General features: G+C 45.8%; 1 protein-coding gene across 3 annotated transcripts in view; it reads left to right on the plus strand.

Moving 5' to 3' along the window:
• The window catches only part of epha4l (eph receptor A4, like), a 58,111-nt gene that overhangs the window by 15,078 nt on the left and 24,405 nt on the right, over positions 1-18,628 (plus strand). For all 3 annotated transcript variants that reach the window (XM_030067031.1, XM_030067032.1, XM_030067030.1), the window contains exons 4-5: positions 9,347-9,502; positions 17,212-17,547. In XM_030067031.1, the coding sequence (XP_029922891.1) occupies positions 9,347-9,502; positions 17,212-17,547 (492 nt within the window). The remainder of the gene's footprint in view (positions 1-9,346; positions 9,503-17,211; positions 17,548-18,628) is intronic.

Consider the following 18,628-nt stretch of genomic DNA (forward strand, 5'->3'; position numbering starts at 1 on the left):
ACTATAAAGAGCGCGAGTGATAACGTGAGATGGAAAGGCAGGGGCCGGCGGGCGCACTCGCAGTGACAGAGGGCAAACGAGTCCAAGAAACACAACAACACGGCGGCAGAAACTGGACTCTGGCTCTTCTCCAGCGGCGCCCACACATCTACTTCAAAGCTCACTGTTGCATCTGAGTCTCGCAGCTCTTTTTGTTTGCCTCTTCCCATCATCAGTGTGCCTGCGTGTCTGTCCTCACATCAAAGCGAAAGGCTAAAACGCTGCGCATTAGCGGAGTAACCCAGTCTAACCAGCAGCCATTAACCCCGGGCTCCTGTTACACACCCCCACAACCCCCCTGCAAGGCCAGGTTCAACTAGCCTCAGGTTAGGGAGGTCATAGCACATATTCACAAGTGCGAGGATACGTACATATACACTGCAAACGTAGGAGTGCACGTTAATGTCAGGGGCGCTTGCATGCCAACGCGGGCTGACACAGTTTCAAGTTGGTGGAGGTTTCACTTCCACGAGAGCAAATGACCTCATTCCTAGAGCCACGGCGGTGCGCCGTGCCCTGAGACGGAGACAAAGAGACAGAGAGGGAGGGAGGAAAGCGGTGTGGAGCGAGCGAGTGAGGCCTGAGTGACACCGGCAGGGGTCAAAGGTCAAGGCAGTGACAGCCACAGTGCAGGCCGGGCGCGGCATCGTCGGGCTGACATGAGCTGTTGAAGAGCTAGTGACCCAGGAAAGTTTTTTATGTACACTCACTCACTGAATGCGCGCGCACACACACACACACACGCACACATACACACAGCAGTGGCATGTATGCGCACGTGGACGCGGATGCACACAATGCAGACACACAATGGCGCGCGCTGAGGTCACGGAGGCACGCACACACACACACAATACAAGGTGTTTTGTGGCCCCAGACAGGCTGTCGTCTGGGAGCTACAAACGGATTACCTAAACAAACAACCTAAAAATACCTTCATTTTCCCCAGTAAGTCGACCCTCTCCTACCCTCCTCCCTAACTGTGCACCTAGCAGCGCAAGGTTAAAAATGACAAACTAGCTTCTGAGACCACAGGCAGTAAGGTTCAGAGCAGGGGTGTGTGTGTGTGTGTGCTTGTGCATTCAAAAGTGTCTGCATGTGTGTGCGCTTGATTGTCAGTGTATGTCTATATATAGTATGTGCTAGATATGAATAGGTATGTGTTTATGTGCCTGAGTGTGTGTGTGTGTGTGTGTGTGTGTGTGTGTGTGTGTGTGTGTGTGTGTGTGTGTGTGTGTGTGCTTATGACATGTCTCTATTCAAATTCAGTTCAAACGTCTTTGCATCTTACAGGCAAAAGGTAGACACTTGTCTTTTGGCTCACACGTCCTGAAGCTGCCATTAAAAACATAAAAAAGAAAAACAAAGAATTCCTCCTTTACAAATAGAAATATGTTTCTGTTGCTTGTTGATTTGATACCATAAGGGGTGTAACGGAGAGTAAACCCACAGTGCATTTCAGTTTGTTGGTTGAATAGCCTGGATTTTTTTTAATTAAACCAAGTAGAGATTTAAACCAGCTAAGAGCAAGTACAGGGAAAAAAAAAAAAAAAAAAAAAAAAGATTTTTTGCGAAATATAAAATGTGCCTTTATGATTATGTCAGGCTTTAGTCCTTCTTCTTCCTTTTCCTTTTGAAACATGATTTCTTTACCATTGTAATATGTCTCTCATTACTTCCTCATTAATTTCTACTGTGATATAGCTCTTTAAAAAAAATAGAATTATTATTAGTTATGGTATATATTCAAAATAAATACACAACTAAACTAAACCTAAGCTCGGTTTACCGAGGCTGATGTAAATCTTTGAAGTAAATTTAATATCATACAGATGTTATGATGCAACATACAGGCAGTTTATTAGTTACACCCATCAAGGAGCAGGTCAGACCCCCCATTTGCCTCCACAGCACATTCAAGTTATCAGTTTTAACTCAAGGCAATTCTGAAAATAAAACCTTTTTGTTGTGTTTCTTTTTTTTGGTTACTTGTACTCCTGATTTGACTCGTGGTCTGAGTATACTCACCTTTCTCCTTAGCTTATTTACCATAGCTTGCCACATGATACGGAGCTGCATATTTATTTTCGCTCCTTGGTATGTGATACGGCTTTGCGGTAATGATGTCATGCTCTAACAAGCAACAGGTTACAGTCCTAGCTTCCTGAGCTCTCGCACCTGGGGTGACAAACAAGTGGAAAACAGGTCGGGGGGTGTAGACATTCACAACCGTCGTCTAGCTTCAGGCTTGGGTGGTCCGGTCTGGCATAGCAGTTTAATTGCTGATGTTCCCTTTTTTAATTCCCGCTGGGTTCACTTTTGATATTTCATTAGTGTCTCCAGCATCAGTACAAGCATTTGTTTGCTCTCTTTTGTGAGAGAGAATCAAGACAGCTGCTGTGCATCAAATGCAGAAAAGGTACATATGGTATTTACAAGAATGAATGCTAGTCTAATTTACACATTTTAAGTTGACAGTCTACGTTCTTCGTGTTATTGTATGCCTTGTATTGTTGGGATTACAATGATTTGTTATGTTTTTGTGCTACAACACTGACACGTGGTGTGCACTTGTTTACAGTATTAGATATGAGGCCCCATTGAGACCGCTTCCCTATCGCTTCTTCTTCCTCTATGCCTATTCTTAGTGTTTGTGTGTGTGTGTGTGTGTGTGTGTGTGTGTGTTCTCTTCGCACAATCTCCCTTTTCCTGCCCCATTCCTTGACTCGGTGCCTGCAGAATAGTTTAACTCACCCAATTGTTTAGCAGTGCGCGCCGATGTGAGTGTCCCTTAGCACAACAACATTAGCATACCCCCCTCCCTCCCCCTCAGCCTCTTTTTTTCCATAATTGAATTGAAATGCAACTCTTTTCATTGTAAACAATGTCAGGAAAGCATGCTAGATACCCGGCCTCCTCCCTTCTTAGGTATACACACTCGCACACTACAGACCCAGCATGAGATTTTGGCTCCTGGAGACCCAGGGGAAATTGGACAAAGACAATACTTTGACTCTGAGTTTGTTTACCTCCCATCATCCCTGCTGTGCTCCCGTTCCCATGATGCACTGCTTACACAAAGCCTGTGTGTGGTGTGTGTGTTTGCATGTATATGCATGCATGGTATCGCAAAGTGCATCTGTACAGTCCGGAGGGCTTTTGAAGGGCTTTGTTTGAATACCTGAGTGTGTGCAGGTGTGCAGAGGTGTGTAAGCCACTGTTTGTATATTTATCTGTGTCTTGTTTGCCTTGCATTATTGTCCATTACCCACCTGCTGTGCGAATCTTGGGTCACAAAAGGTCCTGAGCGGGTTGGCGCCGCGCCCAGCTTTGGGTGGTGCCACCCTTGTGGACCTGGCAAGGGTGCAAAAGTGGAATCTGAGTGGCCCCCACCCACCGTGGCCAAGTCAAACACTGTTTCACCACACAAAGATGGATCTGTTTAAGGCCGCCTCTGCCTCTCCCTGCTCTCTCTATCTCCCTCAGCTCTCCTGTCTGTTCTGGGATCTCAACTATTTAGCCTCTCTGTGCACTTTGCCTTATTGTTCGTATTCATCCTGTTTATCTGTACACCTCTGTTTCTGTCCTTGCATCGCTCCTTCGGTTCCAAATATTGTCCATCACCACCCTGTGTTCCATTTTTTTTCAAGGCTTGGACGTGTTCATTCTGAAATGGCTGGGTGTAATACTTGAGATTATTCCGATATAGCCATTGTGCCAATATGTTCCCCTATTCTGTTCAAACTCCTTAAGACCAGGCTAGAGGAAATTGGGAGGAAGCCGGGGCCTACGTGTCAATAAGAACGTGGAGACCTTGGTCTGCAGGAAGCCTTCAGAACAATATTTCGATGTTTCAGTTATGTAATCCAAATAATAACAATAGTGGGCACCAAAGTGCACCCTTAACAAAAAGGGGCTCCGATATAGTTCCAGGAAATGGGTTGTTAGCTTTGTGCCTTACCTCAGCCCTTTTCGGTGCTCTAAAAAACACATTTGGAAAGGTTTTCTGCAGCACCCTTTTCAAGTGGTTTATATAGAGCCTTTATGGTGCTGCAAAGAGCCATTTAATCAAAGAATCCTCGCAGAACCCCATGTTTTCTGCATGTGCTGACTCAGTCAGAGCTGTAAGAGGAAGACTGCTATCAGTGTATAGGAGATCTGTTTTTATGTCCGAAGTATTTCAGCGGGTTAAAAATGTTGCTCATTATAGCTGTTATTTTGCTTTCAAGCACACTTTTTTTTTCTTTGTGTAATTTTCATTTTTTTTTTTTATATAATTTTTGTCTCATCTGGCTCCTTGGCTTGTGTTCCAGTGTGTCAGGTACAGACATTTTAATTAGGGCAGCGTCTTGGGTGGCTCTTGGCTGATGGATCGCTGCTGCTGAAAATACAGTTATAAATCATCTGGCATTTGACAGACAGATCGCTGGCAAATCATGCACACTCTGGCATCGGCCACCCTTAGCCAAGCCATGGTGATTGTCAGCAAGGTTGGCTTTTGCATTATTAATATTGTTAGCCTCCGTGGCTTTTGTTCTTAGCCTTCATTAACTCTAGTAAGGATGTCAGCCCGGATGTCACGACTAGACTTGTTTGGTTTAGCATCGTCAGGGATGGTACCGCTTCTACGGGACCTTTATCGCCCCGCCGGGTCAAGGTTAAGACGGGTGGTGAGTGTACGTCATCAATCACGGTGATCAGTTTCGGTGGCCGTGTGTCCCTCATCCATCACGCTGATGGGTTTCGCTGGCCGTGTGGCTGTGTGTCGCCGTCAGGGCCGGAGGTAATTAATAACCCCCAGCGACGGAATTAATGACTTAACCTGCTCCACTCTCCTGCTGTTCCAGTGACAGATGCTAATGGTCAGCAGCTAGTTATCCCTACTAATACACCAGTGGCTCAGGTGTATGGATATGGATGGGGCTTTATTATCTGTATTTATGTCAGTGTGGGAGTGGAGGGCATATACATCTGTGACTTTGAGTGTTGTTGTTTTTTTTTTTGTTTTTTTTTTTCTTTACATTCAGCCAGGCACTGCAGCCACGGGGTAAACAAAGCAGTCTTGGAATAGCAATCCTTTTCTAGCAGGAGCCTCCATCTGAGCAACGGAACAGCCTTCCACAGGGAGAAGAGGAGAAAGAGATGGAAGAGACACAAAGGGAGAAGGATATGGCAGAAGGGGAGGCTGAATAGAGAGCGCTGGCTCCTCAAGGTGCAGGAGGAGAGGCTCTCCTTGCCCTCAGGTCCTGAAAACCGATCGCTTGGTTTTTCAAAGAGCAGCTTTGTGTGGAAGCCTCTGACTGCTCTTCTGAAGAGCGCTCACTGTCTGTTATGACTAAAAAAGACTGACCGAGTTTCATCACCCAAAGAAAATAAAGCACGGCGATAAAAGAGAGGAAAGTGATATAGTTTTTTTTTTTTTTTCCTTTTTTTAATTATAAGGGAAGCGATTGTTCTGTCTGGCCAAGCCTGGTTATTGTGCGCCGTGTGTTGCGTGTTACATTCCTTGGGTTTTTTGGACGGCTATTGTAGCGCAAGTTTGCTCTTATGCTTTTAGTCCCTAGCGTATTGGATGCTTTGTTGTGTAGGCTGCAGAATAGCTCGCCTATCTAGCTTAGCATGTGGGTCACTCAAGGTGGGCTGCAGTGGGCGGGTGTGTGGGTAGATGTATTTTTTTTGGCTGCCGTGCAAGGAGCATCCATAGTTATTCAGAGCTTTGTGTGGTGGTAGTTGCCACTACGAGGAGGAACTCAGTTGGCTCGCGCGTGGGTAGCCATCATTGTATCGATTGCTTTTGTGCCTTTTTTTTTTTTTTCCTCCTTTTTTTGCAGATGGCTGCGTTGACGGTTTTATCTTGAACAGAAGTTCCTCTTTTCCCCTCCCCTCACACGGTGCAACCAATTCAGCCAGCAGAATCCCCACCACACTGACAAAACTACTCATTAACTCCCACAGCCCACTCCCTCCGCCCGCCTTGCCCCCTTTCCTCCAAACGTGCTTCAGCTTAGAGACAACGGGGATAGGGACGGGGCGGAGGAAAGGGTGACAAAAGGAAAAAAAGACTAAAGCAATAGAGGAGGATTGAATGAGTGAAAGAGCTGGTGGGGGAGAAAAGGGGGAAGAATGCGATGTCGTGGTCTATGAGGGATTCCATTTTGAGCCTTTCCAGAATAGAACAGTAAGTCACCAGTCTCTTTGTCTGCCTTTGATCTCTCAGCTCAGGGATTTGGCACCTGACAAACCCCTCTCTGTCTGAAAGGAGGCCTGCGGAGAGAAAGCCTAGGAGAGTGGGAGAGAGAGATCGAGGGAGAATGAGAATGAGAAAGGAGAGCGAGAAAAAATAATAAAGAGTTAGAGAGCGATGGGGCGAGAAAGGAGACAGTATAAAAAAGATGGTCTGGAAAAACTGGGTTAGACTTGGGAGAGCTCTAATAGAGAGGATATGATGAGGGCTTCTCCGCTCAGATCCCATAAAAACTAAATACATGTGTGTTCATATGTGTCTGTGTTTGCGTCTGTGTGTGGGTTTGCCACGGCTGGCCCGGACAGTGATAAATCCAGCGGGTCTTAAGGGAGATTCCTCTCTGAAGCCGCGGTCTCTTGGACCACCCACTACTGTGGTCTCTCTCCTCTCACACACACTCCTAATGGGAAGCAAATTCCCCAGCTTTACTTGGATATCGACCTCTCGTCTCCTGCGCCTTTTCCCCCTCTGCGGGGCAGTTGCCGTTATAAACAGATCCTCATATGTTGACATCACATTTTCAAACATAATTTCTGAAATGCAGAATTTCAAACCGCAGAGGAAGATGCCAGAGCATATCGACGGCAAACGGGGATTTGGAGTCATGCAAAGCACTGTGGGACAGCCTGCGGGTACCCTGGGGTTGGCCTGGGACAGCTTAATAATTGACGAGTGAAAAACTCATCAAGCGTGCACAGCATGAGGGGCTCCGCTGTAGCAGTGGTATCTTTAGAGGGGCTCGGGCCCAAAGGCCGTGAAACACGGGGCTCAATTAAGTCTCCCTCCAGATTTTAGCAAGTCCCAAACAGCTGGTTGACCTCGCGGTCACCTCTGGACACTTTTCTGGTCAGCGCACATCCACAAACCCCAGCTGAGACCTTGTGTTTTGTCACCTGAAGCAGTCACAATCCCTCAAAACAATACCCACAAGCCCCAGCGTCCTGTCTCTGGGGATGTGATGGGGCGTTTAGAGATTGTCAGAGACCCTTTAAAGATGAAGAGATAACACAAAGCACCTCCTGACTAATCTCTCTTCTTTTTTTCCTTTTTTTTTTTTTTTTTGCAACTGTGAAGAGAAGAAATGGAGGCTTCATGCACCCCCGCAGGCGATAATCAAAGAGGCCCTTAGCTTAGCGTTAGCGAGTGAAGCGGCAGGGATTTAGCCCTGATTGACTGAGTGGGAACGAGCAAAGAAAGGCTCAGCAGGTAGCAGCTAGCCGAGCGCCGTTAACGCCGGGCCACACTAATCCAGCCGCTAGAGAGAAGAGGCTTGCAGGGCAAAGAGCCTAACTTTATTATGCCTCCGAGAGAGGGATTTCCCTGCATTTAAGGGCACTTTTGGATTTCCTCCGCTGTTTGTGCGTCCATATGAGCGAGCCTGTTGGACGGCGCTGGAATGTGTGTTTTTGTTGGATGGGCCTCCTCGTCAGTGTGGTATATGTGGATAGGCACTGAGTTGATTTCTTGTGCGGCAAATGCATGTGGGAGTTTGTTTATGAGGCTGTTCTTTTGTATGTAGGATTCCCTCATTTATTTATGACTGTGGTGTGGAAATTCATGCCTTTGATTGCAATTTTGGAACTGGGTTGCGCATGTGCTTGTGAACACATGTTGCACAGTGTGCCTCCGTGTGTGTGTGTGTGTGTGTGTGTGTGTGTGTGTGTGTGCGTGTGCTGGGGGCATGGGATGGGGAGGAGGGTTGCTTTACCCCTTCAGACTAGAAGTATGTAATTATCTGATTTATACTGGGTATAGATTTACCCATCTGTCTCCAGTGGGTCTATTTACATCATAACAAGACACACACACACATATTGCCCACTCTACCAACAGCCAAACCACCGGCCCTCTGGCCTCACTACACACCATTCGCCGAGCGCATGGTCGCCTCATTGATTGACAGGCTATTTGATCCAATCGGTGTCCTGACTGTCTGCACCGCACCTCTCGGAGAATTGTTCTTTTGTCCTGCTCTTCTGGTTCAGCGCTCAGGGGGTGAAATATAACCCCGCTAGGCTTCCCCGGCCATTATAGCAACGGATAGATGAGAGAGAAACTCCTTGAAAGACGAGCCCTCCAATCAAACTGTCAGTCAAAAGAAAGTCGAGCACTGTCGCTAAAGTAGGAGAAGTGTCACTTAGGTTACCATTTCAGACATGTGTTGTGTGTGTGTGTGTGTGTGTGTGTGTGTTTTAGCCCCATTGGGTGAGAACAGGCTTAGGCGAGTGACAGAGGTCCCAGTGTGCCAAGTGTGGTGGCATTTGTTTGTTAAATGGTCTAAAATGCCAACGGGTCCGGTTTCAGTGCAGCTTCAAGTCCTGCCAGCAGAGCATAGTTTAAATTTGTGAGAAAAACAAGGGGCGGTTATTCAATATTCTCTCTGTGTCGGAAGAAATGGTGTGCATCTCCCCCTGTTGTGTTATTTCTGATAATCAAATACAGGTTCTGGAGAGAGGAAGGAGAGAAAAAAAAAAAAGAAGAAGCAGTGAATGATAGTAAGAAAACAAGACAAAGGGAGGGTTGGGAAGAGAACAAGAAACCACCAGAGGAATTGGTTATTTGCTTGTTGCTGATAGGGGGGGAGAGAGTGGGGTGTTCTTCCTTCCCCTGCATGGGAAACAATCCTGTTTATCATTTTATTTAATTAATGTGTCAGAGGTGTTGATTCGCTAAATGCTCAGCTGTACCACAGCCCGCTTATATCGTCACACTTGTGAAGACAAGTGGAGCAGTGTTCATACAGTCTCCTCAGCATGCACTAGTGGGAACATTGTCAGTGGGGGGAGGTTCACATCATTTCCAGTTACTATATTTGTATTTCCGCTATTTCCTTCACTACATCCTATTTCTGTTCATCAAATAATTCATCAAACCATAGGCCAACCATAAAGGGAACACTAATACCGAAGGGTTCACTGATATGATTTGGTTTTTTTTTAACACTAGATTGACTTATAATGATACTGGCTATGTAATTGAATTTGGATTCCCTTAGGCAAAGGCATGTGCCACACCTCGCCATACCAATCTGACACTTATGTGTGTGTGTTTGCTCTCTTTCAGCTTGCAAGATTGGCTACTACCGCGCCTTGGCAACGGATGGCTCCTGCTCAAAATGCCCCCTCCATAGTTACTCGGTCAGAGAGGGATCCACCTCCTGCGCCTGTGATAAAGGATACTTCCGCTCTGAGACCGACCCGGCATCCATGCCGTGCACCCGTAAGTCCACTCTCGCCCCGCGGCACATGCACCTATACCCCTGTATGAGCAGTATGCCATGAGAGGCTGTGGTTTGTAGTGATTTTAGAACAGCCAAGAGAGAGTTTTAGGCACGGCAGCTTATTGTGCAGCGTTGCTTTTGTTTTTCCCATTAATAAAGGGAAAGGTGCAAAGGTGCAGTTTGTTCAGAACTGACTCATGAATGTAATTTTACTATTTTATAATATGTATGGTGGAATCCAGCGCACACACACACACACACACACACATGCACACACTCACAAATTGCATGCCTAAACATAGACAGTGGCTGCAGTGTTATGAAAAACACTAACTCTTTCTCTCTTGCACATTGTCGCACAAACACACAGTGTCAACCTGAATTACCCCTTCATGCACACATTCTCTCTCTGGCTCCCTTTCTCTCGCTCTCTCTCTCTCTCTCACACACACACACACACACTCCTACATAAAGGAGGCGGCTGCCGTTTTAATAGGTGTCTTTTGATTCCAGGTGGCACTTAGTGATCAGTCATGGTGACAGAGAGCTAATGAGGGTATAAACCGCTGCAGCCAAGACTCAGTCTTCCACAGAGACTGCAAAACACGGGAGGAGGGGGAGATAGAGAAAGACAAATAGAGATAAAAAGTTAGTCGAAGGAAAGGGTGAAAAACAAGGGCGGATGGAAAGCCGAGCACGTAGCCGGAGAATGAATACGGCGCTGGGACAGAGAAAAAGGGGCTTAGGGTGCCAAAGACAGGAATGCAGGGAAATTGTTGACACCACAAAGCCATGGGGCCGAAGGAGCCGTGCTCAGTGTCTTATTTGTCTGTGTGTCACTCCACTTTTCTCCATGCGGGTGTACGAGTCAATTCCTGGTGAATCTGAGTCTGCTAACATCCCCCCTGACTCACCATGAGTGTGATAGCAAACTCTACCAGCAATCCTGCTGTCTAATGATACCTCTTCCTTCTTCAGCCCTTTGTTTCTCTCTCTGAGTCATGGGAATGTGAACACATACTGCTAGATATGTACGCAAGCAGAGAAAAACAGAAGAACCATCCATAACAAAAAGTCGCGCACTCTTATGTCCGTGCAAATAACAGCTCTCATACTGTTACATGACAGAAGTTTGTGCGTGTGGCTGTGTGTGCGTCTGTGTCTGTCTCTTTGTGTGTGTGTGTGTGTGTGTGTGTGTGTGTGTGTCAGAAAGCGGTTTAAACAGCCCAAACATCTGTTATGTTGCTTAGCTCATAGTTGGCTCCCCATCCGGGCTGAATGATCCGTCAAGTTCATGTGGATTCATCACTCAACAAAAGAGTTTATTGAATTAGACAAGCAGCCAAAGCCAACTACCTAACAGTTAACTGTGTAAGCACTGAACTGAACTGAACTGCCTCTGATGTTTCGCCCGTTGTAGCTGCGCCAGAAAAGCAGCTTCATTTGGATCAGTGGCCTGGGTCGAGATTTTATCACGAGTCATTTCAGCTGTAATATCATCATCACACGGGTCTTTTTGATGTGGTGTGTCTGTGCTGCATTTTGGAGAGAGCACCTGCCCATCAAACAGTGTAGGCGGGACTGTGACATCTTCCTCTTTGAAGCCTCTGTCGATGAAGCTTTGTTTCTTTGTCTCTTCAGCAATTAAACAATATCACACTCGAAGGCGTGCTGTTATGCTGAATATCAGCACAGCCTGCGGCCTTGTGCCTGTGCCCGAATCGCTGCCGTGCTGATATTCAGAATAGCAGCTCACCCTCAGGTGTGATGTTGCTGTTATACAACAGATTTACAAACAACAGAGTTTGTTGGTTAATGGTACAAAGCAACAGCGGATTATCAAATATTTATTAAATCACTTTTCAGTTCAACCAACAAAAGTAGTTATGTCACAATTGAGGCTTCAGCTAAACTGAACATAAACAATTTCCTGACGACAAGCCAGCTTGCCTGGAGGTTTCCACCGTAGTGTTCGCTCATGCTACTTTGTTGCCCAGAGAGTTGCCTGTAAGGCAGCGCTTCGTAACCCACATCTTAATCGAGATTCAGCACATTTGCTTTGCTTTGCAGCTACAAACTGGAACTCCCTACCATCTGATATCAAAATGACTCCAGACCTCCATACTTTTTCAATTCAATAAAGTGTAATCATCTTATCAATATTTTATATTCTTATTTTATAATATGTACTGTTTTAAATTGGCAACTCTATACAGATTGCAAGATGTAATCATAGACAATCTGATATTAAAAAAAAAAAAAAAATCTGTGTGTATGTTGCACCCATGCTCACCTGCCAAGGCACTGGGAATGAAAATAAGCCACTTAGCTATATCTCTGCACAGTGCATCCAACTTTTTTTTAAATGTTTTTAACTGTACATGGTCCCTTTTAAATAAATGAACAAATAAATTAAATAACAGCACCAACCACAGCTATAGCCCGTGGGACAGCACTGCCTCACAGTCAGTAATGGGGACAAGAAACGCAGGAAGCGGCCGTATCTTTGCTTCCTCCTGCTCCTCGTCCTCCTCTGACAATGATTGATTATTTAACTGCGGTGTCCGCGTGTCCATCTTTGTGCTGTCATGGTGCCAATTTTGTGACGATGTAGATTATTACAGAAAACTTGTAAATACATATATTTTTGTTGTCGTATTCAGCGCTCGTGGAATACATCTTGTCCAATCAAATCAGCCGAACTGTCTAACTGTTGTATAACGGTGGCTTTCTGCCCAGCCTAATTACCCAGTTCTTCTTTTTATTACAAACTAACCACTGGTACGGGTGCAGGAACCATAAAACACATCACTTCCTGTGTGCCAGAGCATTTTTTTTTCCCCCCGACTCCGAGTGTTAAGAATAGCGAATGTAAAAGGCGTTCGCGAGTTGGTTGAATTGATTGAAAAGTGACATTTATTCATCTGAGAAATGTCCCAGATTATCGCTTTAATCCCAGTAGAAGCTGGACAGGATGGCAAATGTCATCTCCTTGGTTTTAAAATTGAGTTCTGTCGATGCGAGCCACAGCTGTCAGAGCTCATTAGGAGGGAAAGGCTGATTTTTATGGGATTCAGCGATGCCAATGTTATTATGTCTTGGGGTAGAAATTTGGATTTAATGGCTTTGTGGTTTCCTTCGTGTTATTTGGAACCTGATCCACACTCCAACTCTAGGAACTTCACATTCCCTGGTGTCTCTCGCCGACCTTTGCCCCGTCTTGTCAGCTGGTCAACGTTTGAACTCTGACCTCTCACCCCGTCTGTCCGACTTGCGCTGTTTTCCTTCCTTACGCTTTTTTTTTCTATTTTTTTTTTTTTTTTTTTACTTCGCTCCCACATGTTAAAGCTCTGTAATTACAGCTGTCACTCAAGCATCCTTCCATCTCAGTGTTTTTGTTTTCACTCTTTTCTTTCCCTCTCTCTCTCTCTCCTCTCTCATACAAAAACCCACTCAGAGTCACGAACAGAGCGGAGGAGAAAAAAAAAAAAAAGAACTCTTAAAGTCATTTCCCAGTTTGCCTCACTGAAGGTCAGGCTGGGAAAGAGCCGGCATCTCCGGTAATTGGGGTGTGCGTGTGTGTGTGCGCGTGTGTGTGTGTCTATGGGTAATTGAAAACGCTTTTCCCCTCTCTTAGCTCAGGGTCTACCGATGCGAGATGATGATTAAAACTGGTTGCTGTGTGACTCTTATGCGGCTGTGACTTGTGTGTATGTGCGCTATTCTGCTATTCCTGCTTTATTCACAGCATTTGTTTTCTGATTAGGAGGCAATGTGGGCCACGTTTGATCACAATAACCACTTTGCAGATTAAAAACAAGAGGCAATCAGGCAAGCTTATGCTTCCCAGACTTTGGCTTTACCTGGAGCCTATAGCCACTTCAAGATCCAGATGACTTTTTTCATCTAACGATCTTTTTTTTTTTTTTTTTTTTTTTGACCTCCCTGTCATGCCTTACTTTTTATATTTCTAGCCTTACTTTTGGATTCCTTGCTTGGCTTTCATTGCCTTTGCTGTTGATCTTATCTCATTCTTTTTGTAAAACGCCTGGGAACTTTGTTATAAAAAAGTGCTACACAGTAAAATATATGTATAATTATTCTTTATTTTTTATGAGGATGCTCAGTGACTGCTAGTCTTTCCAAAGTCCACAAAACCTTAACAATAAAATCTTACTTTTAATTACAGATTTTCTAAAACATTTCAGAGTTACTATTTTATTTTGCAATACAATCAACATATTTGATGGAGAAAACAAATAATAGATGCCACAACAAACATTTTGAGTAATTCAACAGGTGGAAGACTGCTCATAAATTTGATTTACCATTGATACACATTAGCATAATATCAATTAATCTAAAGATCAGGTATGAGCAATGAATGTTACGATTGAGTTACAGGCATGTATCCATACGCACGAATTCATGTGGACGCCTATGTGCACGCACACCCACCAACATGTGCAAACGCGCGCACACACACACGTGCGCACACACACACACACAGGGCAGTAATGAGGACCAGGGACAGACGCCCATGGGAGTGGGCTGCTCTGCTGCGTTCAGGTTGTAAGGAGGGGGTTTTCTCCATTTTGGGGTTTCTGTTGGCCCTTGATGTGTTTCTCAGATTTTCCCCAGTTTTCTTAGCAGTGGTTTGCAACAGGAAGAGGGAGGGGATGAATGGAGACGGGCGGGGGGTGGGGGGGGGGGGGGCTAGCTCAAGGTGCTGTGTGTGTGTGTGTGTGTGTGTTGGGGGGTTGTTGAATAAATCCCAGTCGGATGGTAATAGCAGGGTCCCTGCTCCGGCCAATTTAGCCCCGCTCTCTACCTTGGCCCTGCACAACACCCGGCCAACAATTACTGATAGAATGAGACAGAAAGAGAGAGGGATGAAAGGAGGGTGAAGAGAGAAGGGGGGAGGAAGAGGAGAGCAGGAGCAAAGACTGAGGCGCCGTGTAGAGGAAAGATGGAGGATGAGAGCAGAGCGAAAACGAGAAAGACAGATTAAAGAAGGGGGGAGCGTATGGGAGCGATGGAGTGACAGGCAAAGAAAAAAGGCTCTGAGCAAATTGCAAAGCCATAAAAGAATGGAAAGGAAGGCGGAAGGGAGAGGAGGGGGTGGGTCAAGCGTAGCGTCTAAACTTTCTTCAGGAGAAAGTTTGTATGTCTCCCTCTGGATAACCCTCCCCAAAAAAATATCAGTCGGAATATGAAGGCAGCGTTGAGCCGATGTTGTATGAAGGTTGTGCGCGCGCTGCGTTCGCATCTCCTCCCCGCCGTTCTCTCCCAGGATTAATTACCGGGTGTCAGTCACAGCCGACGGCTCTCCCACGCTCCCTTGCTCCCACCGGTGCATTCTGGGAGAGCGACAGGTACAGCCAAAGGTAGTGTATGTGTGTGGAATGTAGTGTTGGGAGGGGAGAGAGACTACTGGGATGTGATGGCGAGCGTGTGTGTGTCTGTGTAGGTGTTCGTGTGTGTGTTTTTCTGGGACTGCGGCCTCATACAGTCCAAGTCATAAAGATATATTGCACTGTTGCAGTGCTCGTCCTAGCAACAAATAGGCAACAAACAAACCAGTCATGCTGAGGTGTTCAAACACACACACACACACACACACACACACACACACACACACATATTGGTATTACTGTACATGTGAGGGCCTTCTATTGACTCCTTTCATTCCTCTCTCACAGATTAATATTACCTTTGTCCTGTTTCGTTTATGACCGGAACAGCCATAAGTAAAGATAACAGCCCACTAATGGCCTTATATCTCATGCAGGACACCACTGTGCAGATAGAGGGAGTGGGGGCTGACGTCGAAACCTAGCGCACGCTGACAAAGGGACTATTATAGTGACAGTTGGGTGTAGGCACCTTAATTTAGAAACCCCATCTGTAACTTGTTCCCATTGTCTGAGCAGGGGATGGAGAGAATGAGGGGAGAAAGGAGGAGAGAGGAAGAGGGTGCGGAGGAGAAAGGAGGGGGTGGGGGAGAAGGGTGGGGGGGGGGGGCAGTGCTTTATCATCATTTTTAATGAGAATTATTAATGGGTTTTCATTCGAGGCTGCGGTTGGTAGGGGAGGTTGAGGGTGATGCTAATATTAACGCACTCTGCATCCTTTCATCTCAATATCTGTCTCCCACACACACACACACACACACACACACACACACACACACACACAGCTTGTGTCTTGTGTTCTTAGTGACCCTTTAGGTCATTTTCGGTTAAACAGCCCCCTGCACCCTTGCCTCCCTCCATCCATTTCTCTCCCTCCCCTCCATCCATCCCCATACAGACCCACTCCCTCCATACTAATCAGTGGCTTTCTGCTTCCTGGATATGAACAGACGGTGTTTGTCTTCTCCTTCTGTCCTCCTCCTTTCTCTCTCTCTCTCTCCTCTCCGTCTCCTTCCTCTCCACCGTCTCTCTCACATGCATACGTGGTTCGCACATGAGCGGCCCCGGACGAACATGCATGCATCATAGATAACGCTGCGCTTTCACATCTTCATTAATTTCAACGCAGGCAAACGCACAAAGGCGCACTTCTTCTTCTTCTTCTTCCTGAGGCGAGCGCATGCATCCACTCCTACACCCTGTCCCCTCTCCTGCTCTCCGTGTCTCTGTGAAATCACTCATTGCCACTCTGCTCCTCCAAAAATAACACTGATAATTAATTTCCGTTGTGAAATGATTCGTCTGTGGACTGACTAGCTTTCATATTTCACCCTGCATCGATCCCCCAGCCCGCTCGCGCGTGCTTCATTAGTCAGGGCGAGCGAGAAAAACAGACAGAAAGCGAAAGAGAGAGAGAAAGAGAGACTGAAAGAGAGAGAGAGAGGGGCAGAGTTAAGTCAATTACCGTCGCTATATTTGAAAGCAACGCAAAAAAACACATTAATTACAATAGGGCTGACATGTAAATTGGGATTGATGAGCAGAGGAACTGGGCGAGTCGGCGTCACGGATCCCCGGAACTGCTCCCATATAAAACAACAGCATATGGGCGTTGGGTAGGGCTTTGACATCAAAGTAGGAACTTAATAACAGGGTCCAAAGCAAACTTTGTCTAAAGTTATGAGTGTGTGCCATAAAGCCCCACTGTTAGCAGCGGGCTCGGGCACCCTGCCACCTCCAGCTGAAACATTCGACACATGAATGGGAAAGAAATCTGCCGGCCTATTGGATTTCAGTTAACGTGCTGAATTAACTGGGGTGAAATTGGATCCTCCCCGGCCGTAATGGACAGGACATTAAAAGGGAACCCAAGAAGCCCTAGTTCTCAATAAAAGGGACAGCCCAGTCAATTACATGTGTTTACATCTTCTTTTAAACACACATGTGCTTTTGGAAATGGTCAACAGCCAGGAGCGAGTCCCATTTTCAGATTTCAGCTTTGTGCAACACTCACCACATGCTGGTAGTGTTACTAATATTACGACCACCAATTTGCTCTATTCTTAGCTATATTCTGTTATTCATTTCTACTAGAATGACCCAATTTACCAAAGGAATCATTTCTTCTTATAATGGAAAAATAGTGTCATCGATGGCAGATCAGCAGAAAAGTACTTTTATCTATATTCTCCTTTTCTCCACAAGTAACCACAAGCTAATATTAGCACAGCAGATTACGTTTTACTCCAACCTCTGGTGACAACGTTAACCCTTCGCTCTTTCCTCCACGCCAGGCCCGCCGTCCGCACCGCTTAATCTCATCTCCAACGTGAACGAGACCTCCGTCAACCTGGAGTGGAGCGCCCCCTTGAGCTCCGGAGGACGCCAGGACCTCACCTACAACGTGGTGTGTAAGCGCTGCGGGCCCGAGGGCCGGCGCTGCCAGCCCTGCGGGAACGGCATCCACTTCAGCCCCCAGCAGCTGAGCCTGAAGGGAACCCGCGTGTCCATCAACGACCTGCAGGCCCACACCAACTACACCTTCGAGATCTGGGCGGTGAACGGCGTGTCGCCCCAGAGCCCTGGGCCGGAGCAGGCCGTGTCGGTGACCGTCACCACCAACCAAGCCGGTGAGTCAGTGAGGGACGGGTGGAGAGACAGGACGGGACGTGCATGCTTACTTATTTTAAATGAAGGCTTTCATTTCCATGAAAGATAACACAACAATCTGCAAGTAAACTCATAGATTTTGACTTATTTGTTTTTTTTTTTTGTTTTTTTTTTTTTTTTGGTCTTTTGAAGGCTAGTAATAATTCGGATGTTTTGGATCAAAACTGATGAAATGCCATTATTCACTAGTCTTAAATTTGATCTTTTTCATGCCAAAATGACAACTATTCAGTGTTCTTGTAAAGGTAGAAAAGCATCTGAAACAGACAGTAAAACCCCATTGAACCCGCCACCCCCCCAAAAATAATAATAAAAAAATAATCTTTTAAAATAATAGCTTGGGCTGGTCCACCTCAGTTTTATTGGTGGTATTGTGTAATGTATGCTATAATATATATTGAACTATCAGCAAGAGAGACCAGAAATGTTAAGAAAGTGTGTGCATGAAGTTGTGCAAGAAATTGTGTGTACGGTGCGTGTGTGTGTGTGTGTGTGGAGGTGGGAGTGCATGTGGGTGAGGAAGGCGTGCTGTTTTGTGCGTGGGTTCATGTTTGATGTGAAGAGTGCAGAACCCGAGTTTGTTACACAGAATGCTTGAAGTATTTTTTCTTTTTCTTTTTTTTTTGTTTTTTTTTTTGTTTTTTTTTTGTTTTTACGGGACAATCCGTGTGCCAAAACATGTTTATCAAAGCTGTGAATAATTTGGGTGAAAGCTAGATGATTACTGAGTAGTAAGATGGATTCTCTGCAGTGGGAAATGATTTTCTGCAATATTTCACTTGAGTTTTGCATAATTAGGCATGAGAAGCCTAGGATGAAGATAGGGGGCACGGTGCTATATTTAGCTCTTTAGCTAATGAATTAGATGAGTTTTATTGATCTGTGGAGGCTTCATTACAAATGCTGTGGGGTTGTGTGTGTGTGTGTGCGTGTGTGTGGCTGTGTGATTATTGTAGTGTATTGTGTAGAGTACAACCAGACTCTCCTCTAGAGCTGGAGAAGAGCCCTCTAGCCTGGGGGTGCGTTCAAAGCCTCCCTGTT

This window comes from Myripristis murdjan, chromosome 13 (assembly GCF_902150065.1).
Source record: "Myripristis murdjan chromosome 13, fMyrMur1.1, whole genome shotgun sequence".
NCBI classification, from domain to species: Eukaryota; Metazoa; Chordata; class Actinopteri; order Holocentriformes; family Holocentridae; genus Myripristis; species Myripristis murdjan.